At 46.2% G+C, this 24,584-nt stretch overlaps 1 protein-coding gene across 2 annotated transcripts; it reads right to left on the bottom strand.

Moving 5' to 3' along the window:
- Positions 1–6,520: 6,520 nt before the first annotated feature.
- On the bottom strand, positions 6,521–23,955 carry MTHFSD (methenyltetrahydrofolate synthetase domain containing). 2 transcript variants are annotated; one of them, XM_075101235.1, is made up of 8 exons: positions 23,874–23,955; positions 23,557–23,660; positions 22,026–22,139; positions 21,322–21,435; positions 19,125–19,215; positions 18,123–18,235; positions 17,790–17,915; positions 6,521–9,523 (listed from the first exon to the last, which is right to left on the bottom strand). In XM_075101235.1, the coding sequence occupies exons 1-8, from the start codon at positions 23,899–23,901 to the stop codon at positions 9,008–9,010; spliced, it is 1,206 nt and encodes a 401-aa protein (XP_074957336.1). In that variant the 5' UTR covers positions 23,902–23,955; the 3' UTR covers positions 6,521–9,007. The 2 variants fall into 2 exon arrangements, with proteins under 2 accessions (XP_074957336.1, XP_074957338.1); XM_075101237.1 differs by lacking the exon at positions 22,026–22,139 and adding an exon at positions 22,186–22,299.
- Between the last annotated feature and the right edge of the window lie 629 nt (positions 23,956–24,584).

The raw sequence follows: 24,584 nt of genomic DNA on the forward strand, positions 1-24,584 counted from the left end.
ACCTAGCTGCTGTCACGAGCCCTCCCTTTGTGCAAGCTCCGCTCGTAGGTTTGCACATTAAGGTTGGTACGAGGCGAAGAGAAAGACGTTTGCTCCAAAGTGGTGGTGGAGCCCTGTAAGAGCTGATGAGACACAGGCTTGCTCAGAAGCGCGGTATTTCCTCACGTAACAGCCCAGATCTGCCCCGTGCTCAGCTGCTGTGGCTCAGTTCGCCGTCGGCGACCCGCTCTCCGCACCTCGTCCCCCGCTTCCCAATCTGTAGGTGCCACAACAACCCAGTTTTCTTTGGTTTTTTGGCATTTCTACTGGAGGAAAGCGCTCCTCCTTGCAGACGCCCTGTGCAGGCCCACAAGTTTTCTCCAGAGCTGAAATTTTGGAGCACGATGAGAAACAGGGCCTGGTGTCTCCACCTGGATTTGGCAGGGGATGTACCCCTGGTTCGGGGGGGACAACACACACACCTGGGGGTCCCCAGGCGTGCTGCTCCCCGGGTCCGTGCCCCACCGTAGCGAGGCTCCGGATGGTGAGGCGTGTTGGCGGCTTCCCTCTGCTCCTGCCTGGGTGCTCCCTCCCACCCTCGCAGGGCCGGAGCTTCGCATCTACCGCTGTCACCTGCCTCGTGTCCCCAGGGGTGCTTATGGGGGGGGGCCCAGGGTCCCGCGTGGGGCACGGCTTGAGGGAGCATGGGGTGGTGTGGGGGGTCGCAAAGCCACGGAGCCTCTGCAGAAGGAGGTGTGGGGTAGCTGGGGGGGGGGGGGGGCGTGTGTGGACACGCAACATGGGGAACCTCATCGGGGCGACCTAGTGTCCCTTTTGGGGGGTCAGGGGGGCCTTCGGGGGGTCTCTGGGGAAAGGGGGGGTTGGGGATCCCCGCGGGGGGGCGCGCGGCGCCGTTCCCTTGGCGGCAGCGCCACCTGGCGGCGGCGGACCGGCACCGCCCGCGCCTCGCCCCCGCTCCCCGCCCGGCCCCCATTTCCCCCAAATTTGGCTTCAAACCGGCCCGGTTCTGGCGGTTTCTGACCTTTTCTCCACGGAATGGGTGTTAAAAGCTTGTTTTCTTTTATTTCTTCCCCCCGAAGGCGAACGTCCCTTTACCACATCTACAGGTTCAGCATCGCGGTACCAGGGATTGAATGTGCCGGGCGAAAGTCATTTACGGGACGCTTCTGGATCAGGCTTGTTCCGTGCCCAGGCGGGACAGATGGGGATACTCGGCATGGGCTGGCAGACAGTAGCCTGTGAATACAGACACTCAGCATGTGATGCTCTCAGGTGGGGGTTGGTTCCCCAGACTAGCAGAAAACTGGGTACCTTGGGGACTTCACGGGTGGGAACAGACACCTTGAACCTTAAATGGGTATTTGGAAGGCCAGGTTCTGAGTTCAGTACCAACTTCTTAGCAGGTCAAGGCTCAGATCCATGGGGATAATTGGATGCTTGATTTCTCCCTCAAAACCAAGAAATTTGGGACCTCGCAGGGTCGGAGCCACAGTTCTTGTCACTTTTGAAAGGGGGAACGTTGATTTCTACATTCCTGAAATGCTTTCGGAAGATCACACCTCAAGATTTGTTCCCTTTCCATGCATATTTACAAGCATAACTTGCTGCCTGACCCCAATCTCTGCAGGAAAAGACAGTGCTGGGGTGCTCCTGTCGGCTTCGCATCGGCCAAGAAACCTTTGCCGCTGGGGATCATCCTCGGGGACAAAATAGCTGCCGCAGGTGAGCGAGCGCCTGGCTGAAGGAGCCCCCCCGCGATGAGCGGGAGATGCCCCGAGTGCTAGCAGCAGCTCTGCCATCGTGAGCTGAGGTTATTCAGAGAAACAATTATCAGATTGGCTCAGTAAGTGAGGAAAGGCATGCGGCTCAGTTGGGTTTTTAAGTAACTTTCACCGCAAGTATTCCACTTGCCCAGTAAGAAACTGAAATCAGAATATTATTAAGGAAAGACAAGAGAAGGAATAAACCTTGTTATTGAGCTTCTGGGTCGGAGATCTATTTGCACAGACTTATAAAAAGCTCTTCGAGGCCAATTCCCATTATCACAGGTTGCTCTGAGCCATCAAACTCCTGATAAATGTTTTAAACCCAACCTTAAAATGAACTGATCATTTGCAAGGGCGATGCAGAGCCTTCAGAAGAATTCCCCGAGGCAGATTGCTGGGTAGTAAACGTGAATCTTCTCTTCTCGGGCACTTCTCGTAGATCTTTTGAGAGATGCCAAGAACCCCGCAGGCCAGAGGTACAAGCATCGGAAAGCATATGACAATCCTAGAGATCAAACCGTCTCTGCTTATTTATGGAAAGATGCAAGGACACTGGCAGCACCACTTTACTTCAGTACTTTCTTACACTGGTGTAAATACGTGAGCCTGAGCACAGGCGTTTCTTTCTTTAAAGCAGCAAGAGTTGAAAGACCCAGAATGGTACGGAAAGTGCAGTTCTGCGGCTCAGCTCAGCTTCAGGCTAATTACTGAAAAAATAAGCAAACACACCTGGGAAAGCAAGATGACAGGGCCTGGAAAGTTTTGCAGGGACTTAGCATACCGAGAGTTCACTCGGAGCAGAACTTGCTGCGGCAATTGTGTTCCTCTGTGGCGGGGAAGAAAAGCCGCTGCAGACCAGCTACCCGCGTAATCGCCTCCTGCAGGGAGATGGAAACGCCACACTCCGGAGTCTGAGCAGCGCAGGTGCCTGGAAACACTCGGAAAACACGATATCCCTCTGGAAATATGTAAGTATTACTCTTGTCTGAACAATTATTCACTCAAAAATACCAAGGAGTGGTAGCGATGGATACACTAATGCCTAGAAATTAGCAGATTTTGCAGCATCTCATGAATGATTCCCTTCTTTCCCTGCTCTTTTTTCTCTCCCATCTAACAGTCCTGTACATTTGCCTTATCTCTTGAAAGAAAGAAAACCACCCTGGTTTAGCTCCATGTGTTCCTGCATGGGACGGGTGGACTGTAACACACTTATGTGACCTGCCAGACCTCTGGAGGAAGCACATTTTGGGGAAAAACATCTCAGTTTCTCCCTCCTGTCTTGTCTCACAGGGCAAGAGGGCTGTGGTTTGTCTGTGGACTGGAGAGGGGCTTGCATGGGGTGCCCTGTCTGGAAGGCTGTGCCGGAGCGGGAACGAGCCACAGGATCGTACGCTTCTCTGGGCTCGCAGGCAGAGCGACCGCGCTGCTGCAGCTCTCCGCTGGGAAGCAGCAAGATGCCCGTCTGGGGACATCAGGTACCCGTCACATGGAAGAGTCCAACGGTTACCACGCTATGGGGTTTGTTTTTTGAGAGCTTTGGGTGAGTTTCTAGCCTGTTCTCTCCAGTTGTTTCCCAAAGCGGTAGGAATTACCATTTGGATCTAGTCTATCAGGAGCCATCTCTGCCTTCCTCTTTTTCCCCATCTGTAAAAGGTGGATGTTACTGGGGCCACTGTAAAGATTGACTAGATAGGTCTGTATCCTGAACTCATTTCTCCCAGTGACTTCAGTGGGATGCCCAGCCCAGAACAATGGCAGGATACATGACCCTAAACATTTCTGCAGTGCTTTGAAAGATGAAAAGCACTGACTTTTATACCTATGTCGGCACAGGGGCACAGAAACGTTTCATGATGTTTATAGCAGACATCACGGCCATTACACATGAAAACATGGGAAATGGTGAGCTTTTCTTGTAGGGAGATAATCTTTAATAGATGGCAACGAGGAAATAAAAGCATTCGTACACAACAGCCTACCTCACGCAGGGATACGTTTGCCTGAGTAGCATGGCCACAGCCACAGATGTTTCCTCCAGAGCCCGAACGGCTGCACGGGGCTGTTCCTTCTGAGGAACCGGAATGAGAGAAATCCCAGTACATGCTTTTCCTCTCCCCTCCTCACCCCTTGCTGCAGTTGCAATAAAAAACCCGCAGCCCCAGTGCTAGATTTTTTCAATGGAAACATTCCCCTAAAAAACATTTGTTTCCCCCTTTGGAGCAGTAGAAGACGATGAAATAAAAATAATAATAATAAAAAAAGAAATGTCTTCATGACTTAAAAGACAGTATTGAACCATCCCTTTTCCAAGATATTTTATTGGCCTCCAAAGATAATGGGCTAAGGCCTCTGTCCTTAAGACTGCTTTCTGGGAGGGGAAGCAGGGTGCATGGAGCCGCTGGAGGGCTGCATGAGGACCTGGCTGTGGGACCCAGGATAGGGCTTTACTCTCTTCCTGCCCTGACCGTGAGGATTTATTTTTCCTTTTTCTCTCCATGGAAACACACAGTCCCTGACTCTTGTCACTCACAGAAGACTACACAGCAACACGGCTTGTTTACTCGCTGTTGTCTTCAGTGGATTGTAGCTGTGTGGCCTTGTCCTTGTTCCAGGAAATGCATGGACATAGCTGTCTGAAGGAAAACCCTAATGATTGTATAGTTTTCAGCGCTGAGTGGCAGTCGGCCACCTCGCTTTTATTGTTAGCAGATTACAATGTTGCCTCACTGCTCTGTGCCACACACCACGCTGTGACTAACATCATGCAACAAAAGAAAATCCCCTCCAAAGTGACCATGTTCTCGAGCCTAATGGATCTGGTAGAGGCTCCATTCACCCAATACTGTTTTTCTCTTCGCATCTCTCCCACAAGCGAGGATGGGAAGAGGGGTAGAAGCACTCTGGGAAGCTCACGTCCATGATGTAACACCTAGGGTGGTCGCTGCTGGATCCCACACCCTCCCAGCTGCCATGAGAGCAGAGCTGGGTTTGCTCACACCAACCAGCCTCCAGAGCTGTTCAGCATCTTTCCCACTTGAACCCTCAAAAAGAGGGGCGTGCAATAACATCCTAACTTGTTTGTGCCATGAAAGGAGCTGGAAAGAATGCACCGAACCACATGACAAGCGAGGACATCAGGGCTGCGCAGAGAATAGAAAGACCTCATTTTTAATTACTTCTGAACAAAGTTGGCTCAGTAAAGTATTTCCCATTGTACTGCTGAACTTTTCTTCTCATCACACAGCAGTGAAACACAATCCTCTCTGCTGCTGCAAGTGAACTAAAATCAAGGCTGTGTTAGGGATCACTTCATTTCCTAGTAAAAGCAGACTACCCACCTATCACCAGTGTTTCAGGCTTTTCTCCAGCATCCAGGCACTTCTTTGTCATTGTGGATGTTTTTAACATGAGAGCCTTAAGAAGCAAGGGCGTCCCACTGCCCTTGCAGAACAAGACTGGGGTTTAAGTGCTTAGAGACACCTTCTCTCCATCGGCCCAGGCGTGAGCGGTCACAGGAAGGCCATTACAGAGAACTGGCTCGAAGCATTGAGGCCTCTGAAGTCCTAGACTCTTGCTTCAGCCACAGCGAGAGCGGACGCTGAGGGCTGGTATCCACGTGAGATGAGGCATATCTACACAGACGTAACCTAGTTTAACCGACGCGTTAACAGCAGGGCCACAACTACGAGAGGTACAAAATGAAGAATTATTGCTCGAGTAAAGGTTCTCATCTTTAAAACCTGTCAATTCAGACAGTAAGTTCTTCAGGGCATGGACTGTATGGTTTGATTGTCGGTAAAATATCTTGCATAGTCTTGGTCTGGGCGAAACTAAATCATAAGCAGGCTTCAGTTCCTCAAGTTTCATCATGAGATCAGAGCCTAAGGGTTCACTAAAATGTATTTCATTTCAGAGTTTCGTGGATTTAGAGAAAACTCAGAAGTGACTCATGTGCAACTGATGTCTTCCTGAGCATGGAGAGAGCCTGGAACAATAGATCTAAGAGATGCAGGCTGCCCCATTCACTTTTTCTTCAAAATCCGCTGTTTCCTGGAGTAGGAACTTGGTCAGCCCACAAGAAAAAATCCACATCATACAGCTAAAGGCACCAGAAAGCCGTGCAAGCGTGTGCCTTGGGCAGTCTTGCATTATTTAATTAAATAGCAATTTAGCATCTTGCAGTGAAATGTCTTTTAGCTGAAGATGAGCAGCTTCCCAAGCAGCAGCAAGGGCCCATCCTCCTCACTGACTCCCTTGCTGTCCAAGACAGAAGCTGCATCAGCTTCAGAGTGCACAGGCTCAAACTCCTGCTGTGCTGGTACCTGACGCACTTCAGAAAGCACAAGCTACACTCTCCTCCTTACAGGTAAGCCTAGAGAACAGCTTTGCTGCAGGTCATGCTGCTTTTTTTCAGAATGTAAACACTCAAGTCCTTGTTTCTCCTGTGGGAATCCTACAGCAACCCAAAGGTGATTTCTGAGGACTAGTTTTGCCTCCACATAACCCCTCACTACTAAACCTCTGAACCCTGGCGAGCCTTCTGCAGCTCCAGACTCTATTTTCAGCAGCTGCCTGTACCAACTCCTTCTCTGCAGGTTGTTGCTCTTGAAGCAGAGATGACAGAAATGAACTTGTACCTGCAGTTCCATTGCTACTGAGTTCGCTGAAGCTGCTGGTGCAGATGGGTTTGCAACAGGCTGCCAAACTCCGACCTGGAGCAGCTGCTACCTTGAATTAAAAACACACTTGAATAACTTTAAGATGGCAAGGCCCGGAAGACCTTGCCATTTATTAATAACCTGGATCAAAAAATGACTGATTAAGTTGGAAAAACAATTCTCAAAATATCAACATGATTATTTCAGTCCACCCAAAACGCTAACGAATGGTCCATTAGCTTGAACTTGTAGTAATTATTTTTCTTCTCTGAGCCTAACTACAGTTACATACCTCTGTCTAGTTAGTATCTTTGTAGTGGAGTTTGGATTGTTTATCGCCTGTCTGGAAAGTAACAAGATGTGAAATGTAGCCTCCCAATACAGGACAGAAAAAAGTGACAGGCTGGAAGAGAACTGCACAGATCTGCTCACCTGGATATAGACCTAGCACAGCTCACCTCGTGGGTTACAGGCAGCTGCAAACAGAAAACCATCCAGACATGTTTGTCTGACCGCATGCAGCCTTGAGCGCAAAGCAAAGGGAACACATTTACGTATCATGTGTAAATGTAACTGCACCGAATCTTCAGATGTTAAGAAAGGAAATAAGGTAGAGGATGAAATTCCCACAACTTTGACCAGAGAAGGCTGGTTCAATCTGCAATGCAACAGGGGATGTTGGAGATGCTGGAAGTTTTCACTGGCAGAATAACTGCTCTTTAACTGCTAAGGTCACCTGGGCATCTTCACCAGAGTAAGCAGTATTGCAAGAGTCAAGAAGAACGTCAGATGATTATGTTACTTAATTTGCCATCATTTGGAAGGGGAAGGCGGTGATGTATAATTATTTTTTTGCTTTTCTTTCCTCTGCTTTCTAAGCTTATGATGTAATGAGTATGTTTAAGTAGTAACATAACCCCTGACTCTTACCCTTGAAGTGCACGACTACTGAAACAAGACACAGAGGACTCCGCAGTGCTTATGCTTTCATTCAGACTAAGTGATATTGGAGACAATTTTGAGCTGGAGAAAGAGAGAGCATTATAGAGCATGGCACTATTTTTTTTTTCCAGAAACCTCTCCTTTGTAGACCTTACAAGAAGTTGAAGCAATACTTTCCTCTGTATTTCCTCTGTACCGAGTACATGATAACGATGAGAACTTTTTATTTAACACTGTATGAAATGTCTGACCCTTGAGGGATCATAACATGCTTAAAATATACTTAACAGTACCCTCTGGCTAAAAAAAGTTTCCAACTCGTACTTAAAAAAATATCCATTTAGATGCTTACTTTGACTATGTGCCCAGCATCAATGGCAAAAGTGCTTCTGTTTAGAAAGGATGGCTCAGCCAAAATTCAACTTGTTTTTCAGGAATAGGAAACCAAAGGAGAAAAAAAAAAAGTAATAAAAGCCATACCAAATAAATCATCATTTTCCTCTACACATAAGTGAATGTTCACATGTGCGCAAATCTTACTGTTCAAGCTAGTACTTGATAGCGCTTTCACAACGCAAGGTTGCCAGCGCTGCTGTCCAACCCTCATCGCTCTCTCATGCGGTGGGTGCAGGAAGGCCTCGCTGGCAGTGACAGAGGCACAGCAGGACAGGCTTTGTTACTACCTCCAGTAACGTCTCAAACAACTCCAAGCCAGACCAGGCACCCACACGTTCTGACCACGGTCTGCCTGCTTTCCATTTCCACTGCAATGATTAATATTAATCGCATTAACGTCACAGAGGCGATGGAATCACACCAAATTATAAGTGGCAAGACAATCAGGAAAAGCATCGATTTTATAAGCATCTGCATCCATAAAAAGGCACCTGAAGTGTTTCGGGGAAAAGCAGAGGAGAAAACTGGACTTCGCTTTCCTCTGCCAGACTGAAATAAGAAATATAAGGTTTACAAAGGGCTGGATTAATAAAATAAAGCTGAGAGAGGGGCTACCATCCCTTCCACCTATGTTAATAGCTATTACTAGAACGCAGAGGCTGAGTCAGCGTTTCCACACCTGTTCTTCAAGAGCACGGAAAGGGCAACCTCTCTCCCCGGTCATTTTTAGGAAAAATACTGTGAAAACTCCCAACAGGCAAACCCCATTTTTTAGTAAACTTGTAACCCAAGTATAACCCGTAAGACGGATTCTCTGCAGCTGGCTTTTAAGCTCAGGAGTACAAATCAGCAGGTAGAACCTCTAGATGACAGAACGTAACCACCTTGCTCCACGTGGCTGCACAGAGCTACCAACGGGCAGGTTTTTGATCCAGGCCTAACAACCATAACACACCGAACAGCAAATCAAGCCCTGGCCAATGAAAAACAAATACACAAGTGTGGATAGCTATTCAGAGAAACGGCCCCTCCATCATCTGTCTTGACAAATACACTTTGCATGTACAACTGCAGGGATGACGCAGGCAAGTCAGCTGTGAGACGTACGCCTCAGTTTGCAAAGTTGGCTTTGCACTTTGTTGTTTAGCCTGCAGAAATCAGAAGGTATACTAATATCCTTGAAAACTTAGGTTGGCTCCTCAAAAAACAATAAAAACACTTATTTTTCTCCTCTATTCATTTTCATTTCTGACTATTGATTTCTACTTGCCCTTTGTTTCTCTGATTCTTGGCCAGTTCAACTCGCAAAGTACTACCCCTGAGGCTCAAGCCTTTCAAAGAGGATACAGCACTCTCTGCGGTTGCTTTATCCTTGTAATCGAGAAAAGCCCTGTGCTGCGCTCCTTGCCAATTCAGTCGTAAAGGAGTTGCACGGAATTCCCTTAAAGCACATTTCAGCTCGCTCACTCTTACGCTGGGAGGTATGTTCCCCACATACACAGTAGTAATCAGGCCAGATCTCTCTAATCCGGGACTTAAAGAATCACTTTCAACATAATGCTGTCCTACTTGAGCCGAGCCTGTTGCAGCCGGCTGACTTGTATTTTCAGCCATCGCCTTCTCATTTAACGCTGCTGGCGCGTTGGCGTTTGCCAAGTCTGAAAGTTCATCTTGGAGGGTAACGTCCTTGCCAGCCTGCTTCTCTCTGTATCGAAGACTCTTTAGGATGGGGATTTTTTCCAGCATCTCATAGCTGACCTAAAAAGGAGGAAGACAGATATAATTATGAGATTTCTGTCCTTCCAGAAAAAGGAGAAAGTCATCAGGACGCATCTGTGCCATAAAAAGAGAGGAACCTTATTATATTGCTACCATTCAGAGTGCCAGAGCATTCAAAACGTTACTAATTGCTGGCCCGATTCTGAAGTTGCTCCCTAAATACACGCTGCAGGACAAAAATAAACATTAGTTATGCTTTAAGCAAGTGGCACAATGTAGATCCAGCAGGAAAATCAAAACCAAACTCAAAACTATTCAATTTTGACATTTATTTATCAGGGTGCTTTCAGATTTGCATTCTCATTGTTATCCCTTAATATTTGCTTTGACCGAGGGCCTGTGCTCCTGCTCTGGCAGAATCTTACACGCCTACAATTCATCAGACCATCAGGCGCTTTCATTCTGCAGGCCTCCTTGTGCTCTTTCCCCCCAAAACAGGATATCCCGTAGGCCGGGTCACACAATGGGGAGGGACGATGGTGTTAAGTTTGCAGCTGGGGAGCGTGCCTTGTAGCAGGGCTCCGATGAGTGTGGGCCCAGCTGGAGGCACGTTCTCTGGTCGTGGCGCATCAGCACGGCCTCCCTCCTGTCATCTGACCTTGCACGCCACCCGCAGCTACTCATCAGATCCCACACCAGTCCGCCGGGTTGGATCACAGAACGGAAGAGTGCCCGGACACTGTGCTTCAGAACTGTGAACCCCCTATCCCTCCACCCGTCCCCAGTTCATAAGCAGCTTTTCTGGACGGGCTTTTCCTCTCAACAGCTGAACCCTATCCATCTCAGGCATGAGATGCCCCAGGCTGCACTCAGTGACTGGCAGGAAACACAGTGGTTCCCTAGCTAATGTGGTCTAGCTCTTGGCTTGCACACTGCAGTTGGAAGGAGAAATAATTCGTACTTGGCTGCTGGACAAGCAGAACATCCATCAACACAAGATCCAATTCTTAAATTTAGGGAGCAAAACAGAGCCTAGGGAAGCAACGCCTGAGCTAGCAGAGACTCAAGCTAGTAGCCCACACAGTGTGAGCAAGGCACGCTAGCGGGGTACTGCACCCAACCTTACGAGCCACTACTTCTCAGCAGGCTGTACTGGACTAGCACCAGCATATCTTGGCTAGAATACGCCTGCGCATCTCCCAGCTCAGATCTCTCACCTCAGAGCCCCTGAATTCCTGGTTCTACAATTACAGTCAGAGTGAGTTCGGATCTGGCTGCACCACATAAAGTCTAAGATTTACAGACCTCTAAGGAAAGTAGCCCAGCTCTGAAGTGACTCATGTAAAATCAGACAGAATGGGAGCAACATTAGGTTAAGGTAACGGGAAAGCCAGTCAACACAACTCTCTCAAACGTTCCCAGGGCTCCTGTTCCAAGGAGCAAACAAGCAAGTTTTATTTCAGGCTGAAACTAAATAAAAATACAATTTACATAAAGCCTGTCCTTGCTCTATTTTGTTAATATGATATCAAACAGCAGAACAGCACGAACCAGTATGGGCGGAGGCCACCTCCGTTCTGTCACGCTGCAGACCCAGACTCAAGGTGTCTGGGATCAGGCCCTTTAAACAAGCAAACTTTATGACCGAGAACAATTTCTGAGCAAATCTGGCCCAATCTGGCAGCCAGTACAGAGAGGCAAGGACTTCCTCTGGGGCTCCAGGAGCTGCAGCACTCTGGAAGGTACACGCCATTTTCAGATTTTGAAGAGTTATTACTCTGTGGATAGTTGGACTGATTTGTTTTTCTCAGCCAAGAATTCAGACTGCTGTGTTTGACAGCAAATTCCCCTTCCCTGGGCGATACAACATCAAACCAATGGCTGAAGCCATCTTACTTTGTTTTTACTGGCCAACAATTAGGAACATTTGTTGTCTTCTGTCAAATTTCTATGTGAAAAGTAAGCTCTATGCTAATTAAACCAAACAGGAAAAACATTTTTCTATTCTCATGCAACTAATCACACTCCTGAACCCAAAGCACAACCTCAACCTATTACCGAGTGTACGTGCAGCTCCCTTCACCCTGAAATTAAAATTAAACTTGGTTCCTAAGGCATGGACTGGGTGTTTAGTTAGAAAGATCAACGCTAGCAAGGGCAAACCCTCGCCACTTTGTATGCTAAGAAAATCAAAGAGATGGGCACTGAGAGGATGATCTCTGGAAACCGCAGTCTTCAAGGAGAGATTGAGGAGAGGAGTCAGATAATCCAAGGGCCAGCATACTCTCTAGGAGACTTCAAGTGGCTAGACTTCAACACAGCCTCTCCTCTCACCAGAGTGACCAGCAGTTTTTGGCATCTGACTGGAGTTCTTTGAGCTATCGTTTCAGGCTCCCTGCAAACTCAGGAAGATGCAGTTACAACAGCATATATGTCTTCATAAGGGCTATGAGCTAGTTTTCTATAAAAGCTGAGGCTCTGCTCATGAAACAGCACCCCACGAGGTGAACCAATCGTTACCTTAAATTCCGCCCTCTGGAGAGATAACAGTACCGAAGCAACAAAGGCAGCTGATTTGGCACTCATCTGAGTGCCATTGTTTGTAATAGAAATTGTTTGTAATCATTGTTTGTAATAGAAAACATTCTGTAAAAAACCTACATTAAAGAAGTTCTGACATTGTCAACTGACATCCTTCTGCTGCAGAAGAGAGACGGAGGATTTACCTTAAGGGCTGTTTTCCCCAGGGTCTAAGAGAATCTTTCAGCTGGGCCAAAGCTTTCAAACCCTTCCGTATTTTTCCCCACTTTTATGCCAAGGAAAGGCAGAAACTCAGTTTGGGATTTCAGAGTTTCAGTTCAACAGACCAATTCACTACCTTTTTTGGGGTGCAGGGGGTGAGAGCCAAAAGGGCAAAGGGGGCAGTGGGTGGCAGAGGAGAGGAAAAAGCTTGCTCTGCTCTGTTGCAAAATAGCAAACAAAAGAACTCTGTGGTAGTACAATGTGTTGCCAATTACAATCATGCAAAAAGTTTCTTTTGTCTTGTGAGCTGTGGAGGATTGCAATGATTTATTTCCATGTGGAGAAAGGCCAAAGATATTCCTCCTCTCTTTCAAACAAGCTGCACGTTTCTTGGTCCTGCGCCGGCTGGTCACCCCTCCCTAGCCTTGCCTACCACCTTAGGCTAAGCCAGGATGCAGGGGACTTGGGTTCTACCCCAAGTCTGCTTGATCCAATTATGCAGACCTGGGCAAACACAGTGGCAGAAGCTTCTTTCCTTGCTTCCCCCATCCCTATAAAGTCAAGGCCAAACCATTTATTGATGTTTGTAAACTTTGTATTGAGTGTTGGGATTTAGCTAAATGATTGGCTTTAGCACTGAAGCCAGCTGAAGAAGTTTCCTATTATCCCTTGACCACCAATTCCCAGGCCAGTTCCATCCTTCAGCCCTCTGGGGTTGGCCAACAGAAGTGCTTGTGGGTCTGTGCTATAAACTCAGTGACTGAAGTGATTCAGGTTAAAAATAACTCCTCCAAATGCAATTAATCACTTAACAATCCTGCCCACTCCCTGCCATAGCTGGGAGAGCCTTGGGGAAAGAGGACAGCAGGGTAGATGAATTCTTCTGGCACACAATTACCGGGCTATGGGAAAGGAGCTGAGAAGGGAAATGTGGCCCCTTTTCTGACAGAAACCTGAAGAAAACAGAGTCTTGGATGCCGACTGCCAATACAAATCTCCCAGCACTTAACCCTGAGCATCCACGCTTACGACACCTGGTTTGGTCCCAAAACAACGTAGTGGCAGATGGACTTCTGCAACGTCTCTGCTGGAACATCGAGGCTCTCTTCAACCTCTGTTATTCCGGAACAGTAAGTGTAGCCACTTTCAATATTTTGCTGGGGAAAATGAAAGATGTGTTTGTCCTCTGACAGAATGAGTAATGCTGACCCCTGATACAGCACAGGCCAAGCCAAACACCACTTTGATTTCCCTGGCAGCAGAGGCGGTGCATTTCTGATGTACGGCAGAGGAGGGAAGGACAGCTATCGATTGGAGAGCACGCTAGGTCCGCTATTTCATTCTGCTTCACACAGCTACCCATCTGCACGAAACAACTTATGTAAGAACACCTGGCTCAAGACAGAGACGGATGCTGCTGCTGCCCCTGTCCTGAAAGGCTGCGAACAAGACCAATCAATCTTTAGTAGAGCAGATCCACCAGCCCTTCCAAGTACTGAGGCTGGTAGGCAGAAGGTGCTTGAAAGACTCATCTTTGCCCACCCTGAGGGGTGTCTGACCCCAGATGCCTCATAAAGGCCTCCAGGACGGTGCCCACTTCTCGTGTTGTCTCCTTAATGAGTTGCTCATTTCAAGGAGCGCTGTGCTCACAGGGGTTTAAAGCACAGACAAAGCCAAGACAGCTAGGACAGGCCAGCACAGTCAAACATTTTATCATTCATTTGCACAAAATGTCCAAATATGTGCACGCAATCCAAGGGCATATTTCTGGGAGCTGGCAGCCCACGAAGTCTGCTAGTGTCCCTCAGGAGAAACTTATGCAACCCACATTTGGAATCCATCAGCAAAAATTGATTCCATGGACTCAGCGGCAAGGGTCAGATTTGCAAAGGTGTTGAGATGTTTAACCATGCGTGGAAGCATGCCCTGCTCACGCTATCCCTCCGAAAAAAACAAAATGAACCTTTGCTAAACTGACAGCAAATTTCTTCTGATGGCAACACTGTGACCCTGCTGAAGGTTTTGCCAACTTCAATATGTGAATTTTTTGAGCTTTAGAACATCATTTTACTTTCCAAATATTCTATCACAGACACGAATCAAAAGCTGTTTGTTGTCAGATAGTTTCCATCTCTGCCACTGCATACTAAACTCTTTCAACATTAGATCCAGGGATTCCCCCCAGTTCATTTCATTTTGGGAAAAAATCTTTTCCTACTTCTATAAAATTCTCAGCAAAGGAATGATTAAAGAAACAGAAGGAAATGCTTGCTAGAATCTAGTGATTTTTCCACCAACTACTCTCATTTCCCTCTTCATGACCCCAAGTATTTTAATTAGTCTGTATAGTTTCAACTTAAAATAAGCATGGCACACAAATAACTTCATAATTGCGACAAATATAATAGAGAGTGTCACAGATAAAGATCACAGCTACCCATACAAAATACTAAATGGCAAAGTAAGTCATTTCATGAATTCAGAGTTCCCAGAAACAATGGGTTAGATTTTCAAGAGAGATGAAGCCAAGTAATTCTCCCCTGGCATCCAAATAAAGTTTTCCAGAGTGCTCAGCTCTTAGCAGCTCTTGCTGTCCTCCGAGAGCACATACTGGTTTCTCAAAACCCTGAGCTCACATGCAGAAAACTTACCCATATGCACACTCCAGTACTGCCTTTGTATTCAGAAGTGTTTCTAGAGTGCCTAGCACTGATATTGATAATGCTGCCTTGTATTAATAATATTGTAGCTCTTAATCTGCCTTGGAAGTCTTTATATCGGTGTTTCTGTGACAAAAATCACAGCAAGTAATTCACATCTTCCTGTTTGGAAAAACATACTACCTCAACAGCAAGAATAGCTCAGCTGGAAATTCTGTACTGAGCAGAACTGAAAGGAGGCAGCTGAGGGCAAGCCACGCCAGTTACCCCAAGAAGAGAATCACTTGCTCACAGAGGAACACCTACTTACCCTGTCCCTGTATCTGACACACTACTTCCTTCCTACACAGCACACAACAAACAGAAACACTCCAGAAAAATCCAGCACCCCTTTGAGCACAGAGATCTAGCCTGGAGACATGCATTTTGTTTGCTGCATAAATACCTTCTTACCTATTTGGGGGTGAAAACGGAGCGATGTATTAAATGGCTATTTATCCTAACGCCTTCAGGAAATCACATCCTTTACAACAACACTTAGCTGTAATCCCATGTTTGCAAACACCTTTAGTTTAAGCTCTTAAATCATTGTCTTGTCTTGACCCAGCCATGTTCCTGAAGGATGAACTTCTTTGCAATGTATTTTACACATCACACATCTAAACAATGAAGTTAAGCTACTTTCTGTTGACAAAACACCATATTTGAAGTGGATTATTTATTTACCCACTACCTCTTGGCTCATTTAGTTTTGCTCTGAGGAACAGGAATGCACCAGTAAAGCCAGGATTTGAAGGAGAAAAGGATGTAGAGAAAAGGATGAGAGAAGGATGTAGAAACAGCCGGGAAAAGTCAAAGGACAAACACTTAAATAACCCATATCAAATCCTGCATTTTTAACACCCCACTGATTAACTAGACCTCCCACCTCCAAGACCCTCTGCGCAAGAGCTGATCATACAGTTACCACCACAACGACAAACATACTCAAGTCACTCAGCTCCCTGTGAAAGAACAACACTAATTTCTTTCTTCTTCACATAGACACGACACTTTTTCTTGCCCCAGAGCAACAGAAATGTAACGATTATCCCTGCCCCGGCTAGTGTTGTCCAATATTCTTATCTAATCGACATATGCACCAAAGAACAGCCAAAAGCAATTTCAGGTGTTAAATCAACATTCAAATATTCAAATATTCAAATAAATGCTCAACCGTGTAAAGTGCTCTGTTCTCAAGGAAAGCTGTAGAAAATTCAGCAAAAGCTGCATTTTTCAGACACCACCGTTAATGTAGAGGTTACTACAGAAAAAAGGTTTCACTGTCTCATGCAAACTGACTACAATCAGTGCAGCACAAGCTTTAGATACGACTCTGCTAAGCACCTCCTCAAGCTTTACACACAAGCACAAAGGAGGTGCAGCAAATACTTCATTAGTTTATGAGGTGTATATTGTAACACTGAGCTTGATTTTTTTCCTCTAAAAAGTAAACAAAGGCAAAGGGAACATGGCTGGGGACTGACCGACTTTTCATGAGTTGTAAAAGTTGCACACAAGTTTAACGACCCCTGCAAGAGACTGCGTTCCCCAGACCTTTGAAAAAATGTTGCTGCTAAAGGGAACTGGACAGAAAAACAAAAGAAAAAAAGCATTAGCAAGGCCACTTACTGAGACTGAAGTCTGACACTAAGACAGACAGAGTGTGATCAAAAGTATGTTGGCAGGATGGATGGAGCACAAGTGGTAGGCCTTCAAAACAATTACATTCAATAATATCCTAAAAAAATTATGCTTCAAAAATAATTCAATGGAAAAAATGCACTAGTACAGACAGAGCTTTTATTTATTTATTTATAACCTCAACTCCTCAACCACAGGCAGGGTAAAATACTCTCCCACCATAGGAATAAAAATAGTACTAGCTAGAATTGTTTGTTGTAGATACATTACCTTAACAAATTTAACTCTTTTTGCTAGTTGGCAAGTGCTTTACAAACAACTCTTGATTTCCCTAGAAGTATTCATGAATAATTCCGCAGTGGTCTCTGCAAGGCATGGGTATACCATTCCTCATTTCAGCATTCCTACTGTTACTCAGTCATGAGGGATTGCGTCTGCTCCCTAACTGGATGATTTTAGGAATGAAAATCTAATGACAAAGAAAAAGTTTTCCCAGCATGAGCTTCCAGTAAAACAATTCACTAAATGCTTTTCTGAAACCGTATGTGAAGCCACTAAAGTTTCTAACAATTGGGGGAGGGGAGGACAAACCCATAGAACAATATTTATCAATAAAGATTCATGAGTTAAGCAGTATAAAGTCACTATTCCTCCATCTGAAAATGAGCTCCAGCCACAGATTCATCTATCCTTTGAAAGTTAATCCCATACATCCACTACGTAAACACCAACGTACCAGCCGCTCGGTCACACTTTCCTTTCACAGCTGGAGCAGCACATATTCCACCCATTCCACACAGTCTAATGCCATAAAGTTCTCTGGTACTGTCTCCAGAAAACGAACAGACCCAATTTCAGTGAGCACTGAGGAATAAAATACGTATGGTGGGGAAGCCCCTCAGCTTACACCTATACTATTATACCACAAATGAGTACAAGAGATGATGTTTACCTTAAAAACCCATGAATGATGTTTCCAGTGACTCTCACCCTACAATCTGTTTGATAGAGCAACCTCAGCTTCAGTAATGTATTTCTCCTCCTCACCATTACCACTTTAAAAACACTGAACGTATATGCTCTGTTTTGTTTCATCTGACAAATACATTTGCTCCTTTTCCAAGTATTTCTAATATAACAAACATATTTGGATGTAAAAATGGGGGGCTTATCAAGAGGATGGTAGTAGCAGTAAGCCACCATTAGCAGAGGTAACTTGCCTTTTGCCATATTATTCCCTGAGGTTTCGGTCGTTTGCAATTAGTCTTGATAGTTCTTGTTGGAGTGAGTATGTAATCCACGGTTAAATCATGATCACCTAGAAGCTCTTCTGCTATGTCAACCACCTATAAGTAACACGGGATTTGGTAAACAGTTAAACTCACTAAAATTGCGCGTCATTCCCGATGTCTCGCAACGTATGCAAATCGGTCAGTGACTGTGGAGACAAAGCAAAGCTGATACGCCAACACCATTCCAAGTATCTTCTTCAGACATACCATTTGGTATCACATGGTTCTGAACTGTCACTTGTAGCAGACATTTGAACTCACCTGGCAGTCATGCACAGTAGTAATTACAGGTGTATCCGCCTGCACTGCACCCATTGACACCATCATTGCGTATTCCATATCTGCATAACCTTCCCCTTTTCCAATTCTCCAGCCTAAAACACACAGAAGCAAACAGTCATAGTAAACATGGAAACAGCAGAGTGGAAAGGCTGGCAACTGTCAAAAGCACGCAATTAAACTAAGCAGTCTGCAACAGATAAACCAAACACAGAGTTGTAACTCGGGAAAAATTCAGGTCAGTGTCTCTCACAGAAGGCAACTCTCCTCGTAATCAGCACTGAAATAAAAAAACCATTAGTTTCAATGAACTCCTTGAGGATCCCAGGAGCCTCCCATTCAGAATAAACCAAATTTAGTCCAATTCAGTTAACAGAGAAGCCTACTTACCCCGTTGTAATTAGAACCCTCTATTCATGTCAACCATAGGTTAACTTCATGTGGGTAAAGAGGAGCCTGGGTCACATACAAAGAGCAATGGATATTATTTTTAGTCAATGGATAAAGTCAGTGGAAAAGTTTTCACCGCTGGCAGGTCTTCAAAATACTAGAAAATGCAAAATCTGATTCCCCAAATAGGTACTGAATCAGCAGCTGTAACGCAGGTCCTTTCATACGCCCTGTGAGAGCAGAACAGATCCTCTGAACAGGGAGCCCTCTGATTCTTTCAAAAGGAAAAAAAAAAATTAAAAATTGCTTTGCTGAATAGTTCTACCGCAGGCCAAAACACTGGCCTGCGTGCTCTAAACCACACTGCTGTCTGCCCACTAAGTCCTGGTGGCATTGTTGGAAAGCAGGCATTGATTTTTCCTGGTTGCACTGGGATCAGTGACTCATCACGCAGAGGAGACAGAACTCAAGACCCTAATTCAGTTCCGAAGATACATTTGGGTTTGCCAAAAGGAACACATAGCGTAGCCTACTGACATTGTGAATTGTGACTTAAGATCCTCCTCCTGAAAAGCTTACAAGGCTTTACCTTACCTTTCTCAGAGACAGCCACTGATCCTACAACAACCAAGTCCACTCGTGCTTTCCCATCAAGGCCTACGGGCACACTGTATTCTTTTATACCCTACAAGAAAAACATAATTTTCAGTTCGCAGAGTGCAGAGCCTTCCAACCAGCGAGGCAGAAATCCAGAATGTTTTGGTAAATCCAAGTAACTCCCCACGTTTCAAAGTGTTTCTTCCATGTATAGCCAAGCTGTACATGTCTGGAAAGTTATCCTCTAGGGAATCCTAGAGTACATTCCCTGCTACGGTGACAAGAATTTTGGCATGCTTCAAGGAGAGCTAAGGGAGGTGGGCACTCTTCTAAGCAAGGTTACTTATTTAGGATCAAAACCTTGTATTTTGAAACCCTTCATTGGGCATCCATGCCTAAAAATGAGGGCAAATGACACTGTCTACCCTACTACTGCTACTATTGCTAACTTAAAGTTATAATATATAAATTCATGCCCACGAAGAATACCAGAGCACTACAAACTCTTAAATTAATTCTCACAAAGTTAATTCAGACACAGACAGCTACAGCATAAAGACGTTAAGCTGCTTGTCTGAAGTCACACAAATTGCTTTACTGAAGCACAACCAGGTACATAAGTTGGATCACTCTCCATTTCACACTGCGCCTACTGCACTGCCTGTTTCTCCACACACGTATCTTTAAAAGCACCTTCCAAAGCTGCCTACGAGTTCTCTGAGACTACATTCCTCAACATTTTGCTGCATGACCTTCATTCAGGATGTGCCACTGCAAAGCTAAGCTATCTTTATCATAACCTTCTCAGACACAAATGAACAGAAAAGCGCACTGTTCCTGACAAGTGGAAAGAAAAACCTGACATAGCCTCATCACCCTTTTTTTCTTCCCCACTTCTCCCCCCTCATTCCCACCTCTTCAGGCTCCCCTAAAGAACATACCCTAACAAAATTCTGTACAGGGCTGTTGAAATTAAAAGTGATGTTTCCTTGGGCTTTCAGACATCAGAGGTTTAAAACTTTTAGAAAGATATTTTATGATTCATTCACTCTTAATACACATCTACAATGTAATGTAAACCCTCTTCATACCAGTTCAGCTTTGTGCTAAGTCAATCCTCACAATAAAAAGCTAAAAATTTTCTGTGCAGGGCACAAAACCCCAAAACATCAGTAATTTGTGGCTATCAGTAATAATGCTCATTATCCACTTCACAGCAGCATGGTAAGAACTGTTTGCACAGTGCTTTGTAAATATAAACTGCTAATAGCTTTTATTCATTATTGCGCCTGGTTGGGGGAAAAACCAGACACATGGTGGTAAGATCAGAGAGCAGATATGAGGCCTGAAGCAGGTCGAGAGAAAGGTCTCTTTCAGAAGTGCTCCTCAACCCTGAAAAGCTTAATTAGTTAATGACTTTAATAGAAGTTCCAACAAAGAATGTCGCTACTAATTACCACCCATTTACAACCCTCAGTTGTGCACAGGATTGCTGTGGAACTTCATTGCCTTTAGCTGGAGATAAAAAACGAAATAAAACCTCTATCGCTGGCCTGTTCATTTTGTACAAGTTACGTTTTCCTACCGAATAAAGATGCATATAAAGTAAGGCAGATTTCCCTGCCAAGGACTTCAGCTGTACAGTATGATGTTTTAACGCCAGAGGGCAGCAACATACCACATTTCAAAAGAAAACTGTTAACACATTTTTGTACCTCAGTTGATATAATGACAGAATTAATGTTTCTTTAGACATAGAATTCTGAAAGGATCGATCCTTCCTATTTAGTAAAACCTAAAATTTTATTGACCAGACTATGCAAAAACTGTACACACTATAATATTCCTTATAGGGTTCACTAGCTTAAAACTGCAGAAGTATATAGGAGTACTATTTATTACAAACCTAAAGATCTAAGTCACCTATGAAAGTTGATCATAATGTTCCAGAAAGCATTCACAAAATATTGATACCATTCTACTAATAAAATACAATGAAAAGACTAAATTTCCTCGTGATTTTAGTACTAACAACAAAAAAGTATTAATGGTGGATGCGTACACAAAACCAGGAATAACATACTGGCAGAACAGTATTTCAGGCAGCATCTGGTTTTCTAACTCCTAGCTGGACTATCATAACACAACGCTCTTCTAGGAGTTAATTCAGACCTTCCCCACTCTTCATTCCTACCTGAGACGTAGCACATATTCGCAGGATCTCCTTGGTTGCACCTGAAGGTGGAACAATCTTATTGAACAGCCCAGTTCTCAGACGTGGTGTGGGAACCAACAGTGTCTTCCTTGCCTGTGTAACAAAAGAATTTGTCACTTAAAAGGAGGTGGGCTGCTAAGGAAATATTTTTGGGTCCTATGGGTCTCCATGTGGTCAGTCATCTTATTTGCTACAGAGTAGTTAGCATTGTCGATTGTATTGTGCTTTTAGATGAATCCTCTCCAGTAAGGCAAAATTCCAGACAAGATTTTATTTAAGAAATAGATGGCAAGACACACCTATTGATCTAAAAGTGCATGTCCACAAATGACCTACACATATAAGATAGTGACCACACACAGTTCTGAGGTCTGTCAGTCACACATTCATCTCATGATAAATGTAAGGCCATCTGAGGCAAGGCTACCTGACATGTTTTGGGGAATAAGAATACAATGATGGTGAAACAGCTACTGCTCCACAGAAGCGTATTATTTCCCCAAACCCTACCTGCGCCTTCGCCATTTGCCAGAAAGGCGAAGACATCCTTACATGAGCGACCCCGTGAGGCTTACGACCCGCAAAGCTCCTGCCAGAGAAATGGCAGGCGCTGACCATGAGATGCCGCCAAGCACCGCACCTCTGGCCCGCTCTCCTCCCCAGGGCTGCAAAGGTGCCGTTACCTGCAGCGCAGCTAGCCGAACACCTTCCAGAGGTTTGTCAGGATCCACTTTAATCTCACGTGCTCTGTTGAACACATCCAGCTCTTTAATAGAGCAGCAAGCCTGGTGAGACCCCTGCATGAAGAAAGGAATCGAGAGATAAGAGAATATGTTCACTTACTTCCAGTGTTAGAAAGCGAGCGTTCTTCTGGGGAGCATCGGGATTTATTTTTACAGTATTGGCAGCTTTAAACTCCTGTAAACCCAGAAGCCTTGTCGCAGCATGGGAGGCACCCTGTTTTCATAAGATATCAGCGTGTCACCAAGGAGCTCGCAGCAGAGGTGGGAAATTTACAGTATTTCATCCTATAGAGAGGCCGATTTCCCCAGATCTTAAATATGAGGAACATACTACTAATTTTGTGGTGTATTCTATGGGAAACTCTCACAACGGATGCTGAGTGCTTGGCGAGTATCTGGCAGGCCTCAGAAAAAGAGGGGCTCCAAGTACAGCCACCTGGCCTGACTTCACCCTCATTCTCACCTAACTCAAAGTTGGAGAGCAATTTCCCTTCTTATGCAACAAATACCAACAGAGTCCTTTAAACACGAGCCATCGGCACAGACTCTTTTAGACAAAGACCTTCTGGATATGGCTTTCTCTTTACAGAGAATATAATGAACTAAGATTGACTGTTTAACTAAAGTGCTCAAGCTTAGGAGAGCACACACTCCCCTTGTAATTTCATTGCTGATATCCCCTTGCTTATGGGCGTGATAAAGCCTCAGGCTTCCTCCACCCACTTCAGAGCCTATTTCACCTTGGTACCAAACTAGGGCGGAACATTTCTGCCAGTCCCTTGAGCAGAAGGCTCTGGGAGCCAATCTCCCAATACTAAACACCCAACACACATCCCCACAGTGGTATTTTGGTCATTATTTCATCAGCGCATGGCAGACATGCAGCTACACACCTCGAGCTTGTTTTAAAACAGGCAGGCAGTGAAGCAGGGACCTGAGTAACTGAACACTTGAAAGTCCTCTTATTTCTTCCTCCTGCTCACCAAACTAGGGACACAACCAATGCAGGAGGAGGGGCTCTCCTACCACTGCCCAGCAATAGCTGGGCCACCCTTTGCATTTCAGCAGCACACCGTTTGTTCCTCGGCTAAGCCCTGCAAGGTGGGCGACCTCTGCTTTCCCTCCCAATGGACCTGCTTAAGACCCTGGGGAGAGTGAAATCCAGTTCCAAATGCTTAGTTTTCCCTCCCGTACAAGTATTTATCCTGTTCACAAAGTGCTTTTGTATCTGCTGATTAAAACACAGTGCACACCTGTCTTGTCAGGTTTCTCAGAGCTCTGCCACCCTCTGCCGTCGCTCACCAAGCGCACGGCCCGCAAGGACGCGGGGTTGACAGCTGCCTGTTTGGGGGCTGCAGGGACAGGCGGGGAGCAGGCGGGGAAGCCTGGGGTGCCCTGCTGGCCTGGCTTCGGGGGTCCGGAGCCCGGCGGGCCCGAGGCTGAGGGGGGAAGCGGCCCCGACCCGCCGTACCTCGAAGTTGGGGATGCGGTGGTGCACGGGCCGCGGGAAGCGGGCCAGGCCGCTGCGCTCCAGGTGGTCCCAGACCCTCTCCCGGATGTCGCCCTTGGAGGCACCTGGAGGAGGGCGGAGCTGAGGGCGCGGGCGGGCGGGCGCCTCACGGGGGAGCGCTGCGACCGCCGCCGGGCCGGCCCCACCGCCATCATCATCACCCCCCCGCCCTCGCCCTTTCCCTCAGCCCAACGGTCGCCCCTAACGGCTGCGCTCGCGCCCCCCGCCCCGTGACGTAGCCCGGCTCCCCGCCCCGCCCCTCGGCGCGCGCCGCTAACCCGCGCGCAGCCGCACCCCCCCCTCCATGGCGACGCAACCGGCGGCAGCGGGCAGAGGAGGAACCTCCGCCTTAGCCCCGCCCCTCCCGCACGCCCCTACGGCGGCGCGGAAGGGCCATAAAGACGCGAAGGCGAAGCAGAAGAGTGCGGATGGTGGGTGGTTATGGTGGCTGTGGGGAAGTTTGGGGTTAATGGAGGGCCCTTTCCTTAGGGGCTGGGCAGGAGCGGTGTGTGTGAGGGAAACACTGCTTTGCACAGAGCATGGCAGCCTGGGGTCCGTTGTCTGGGTGTCCCTGTTGGTGGGCAGGTTTCAGGCTGTGAAACGGCAGCGAGGGGCTGCCAGGCAGCTTCGTGCCTGGGCTCGGGGTGAGCCGTGTGAGGGGTCGCACACCCCAACGTCTGCAACAGTATCGCCAATCCTTTCTGAGTTAAACATGGAAAGAGATGCACTGTACCATTAATGTCATGAGCGTGTCCTCTGAGGATATAGAAATGCTGTCGTCTTCTAATTGTGTGTTAGAGCTGGGGGGAAACCCCCCACTTTTCATAAAACAAACTCCCAAATCAATTATTTTTCCATCTAAAATTGACCAGTTGTGTATAAAGCAACATTCAGCCTTTATGTGGGCTTCCAGCTTTCAGAAAGGATGCTTCTCTCTTGCGTATAATAGGACAGTAAATGGATTGTTTGAATGATTTATTATTTATAGA

Source organism: Phalacrocorax aristotelis, chromosome 8 (genome assembly GCF_949628215.1).
Source record: "Phalacrocorax aristotelis chromosome 8, bGulAri2.1, whole genome shotgun sequence".
Taxonomy (NCBI): domain Eukaryota; kingdom Metazoa; phylum Chordata; class Aves; order Suliformes; family Phalacrocoracidae; genus Phalacrocorax; species Phalacrocorax aristotelis.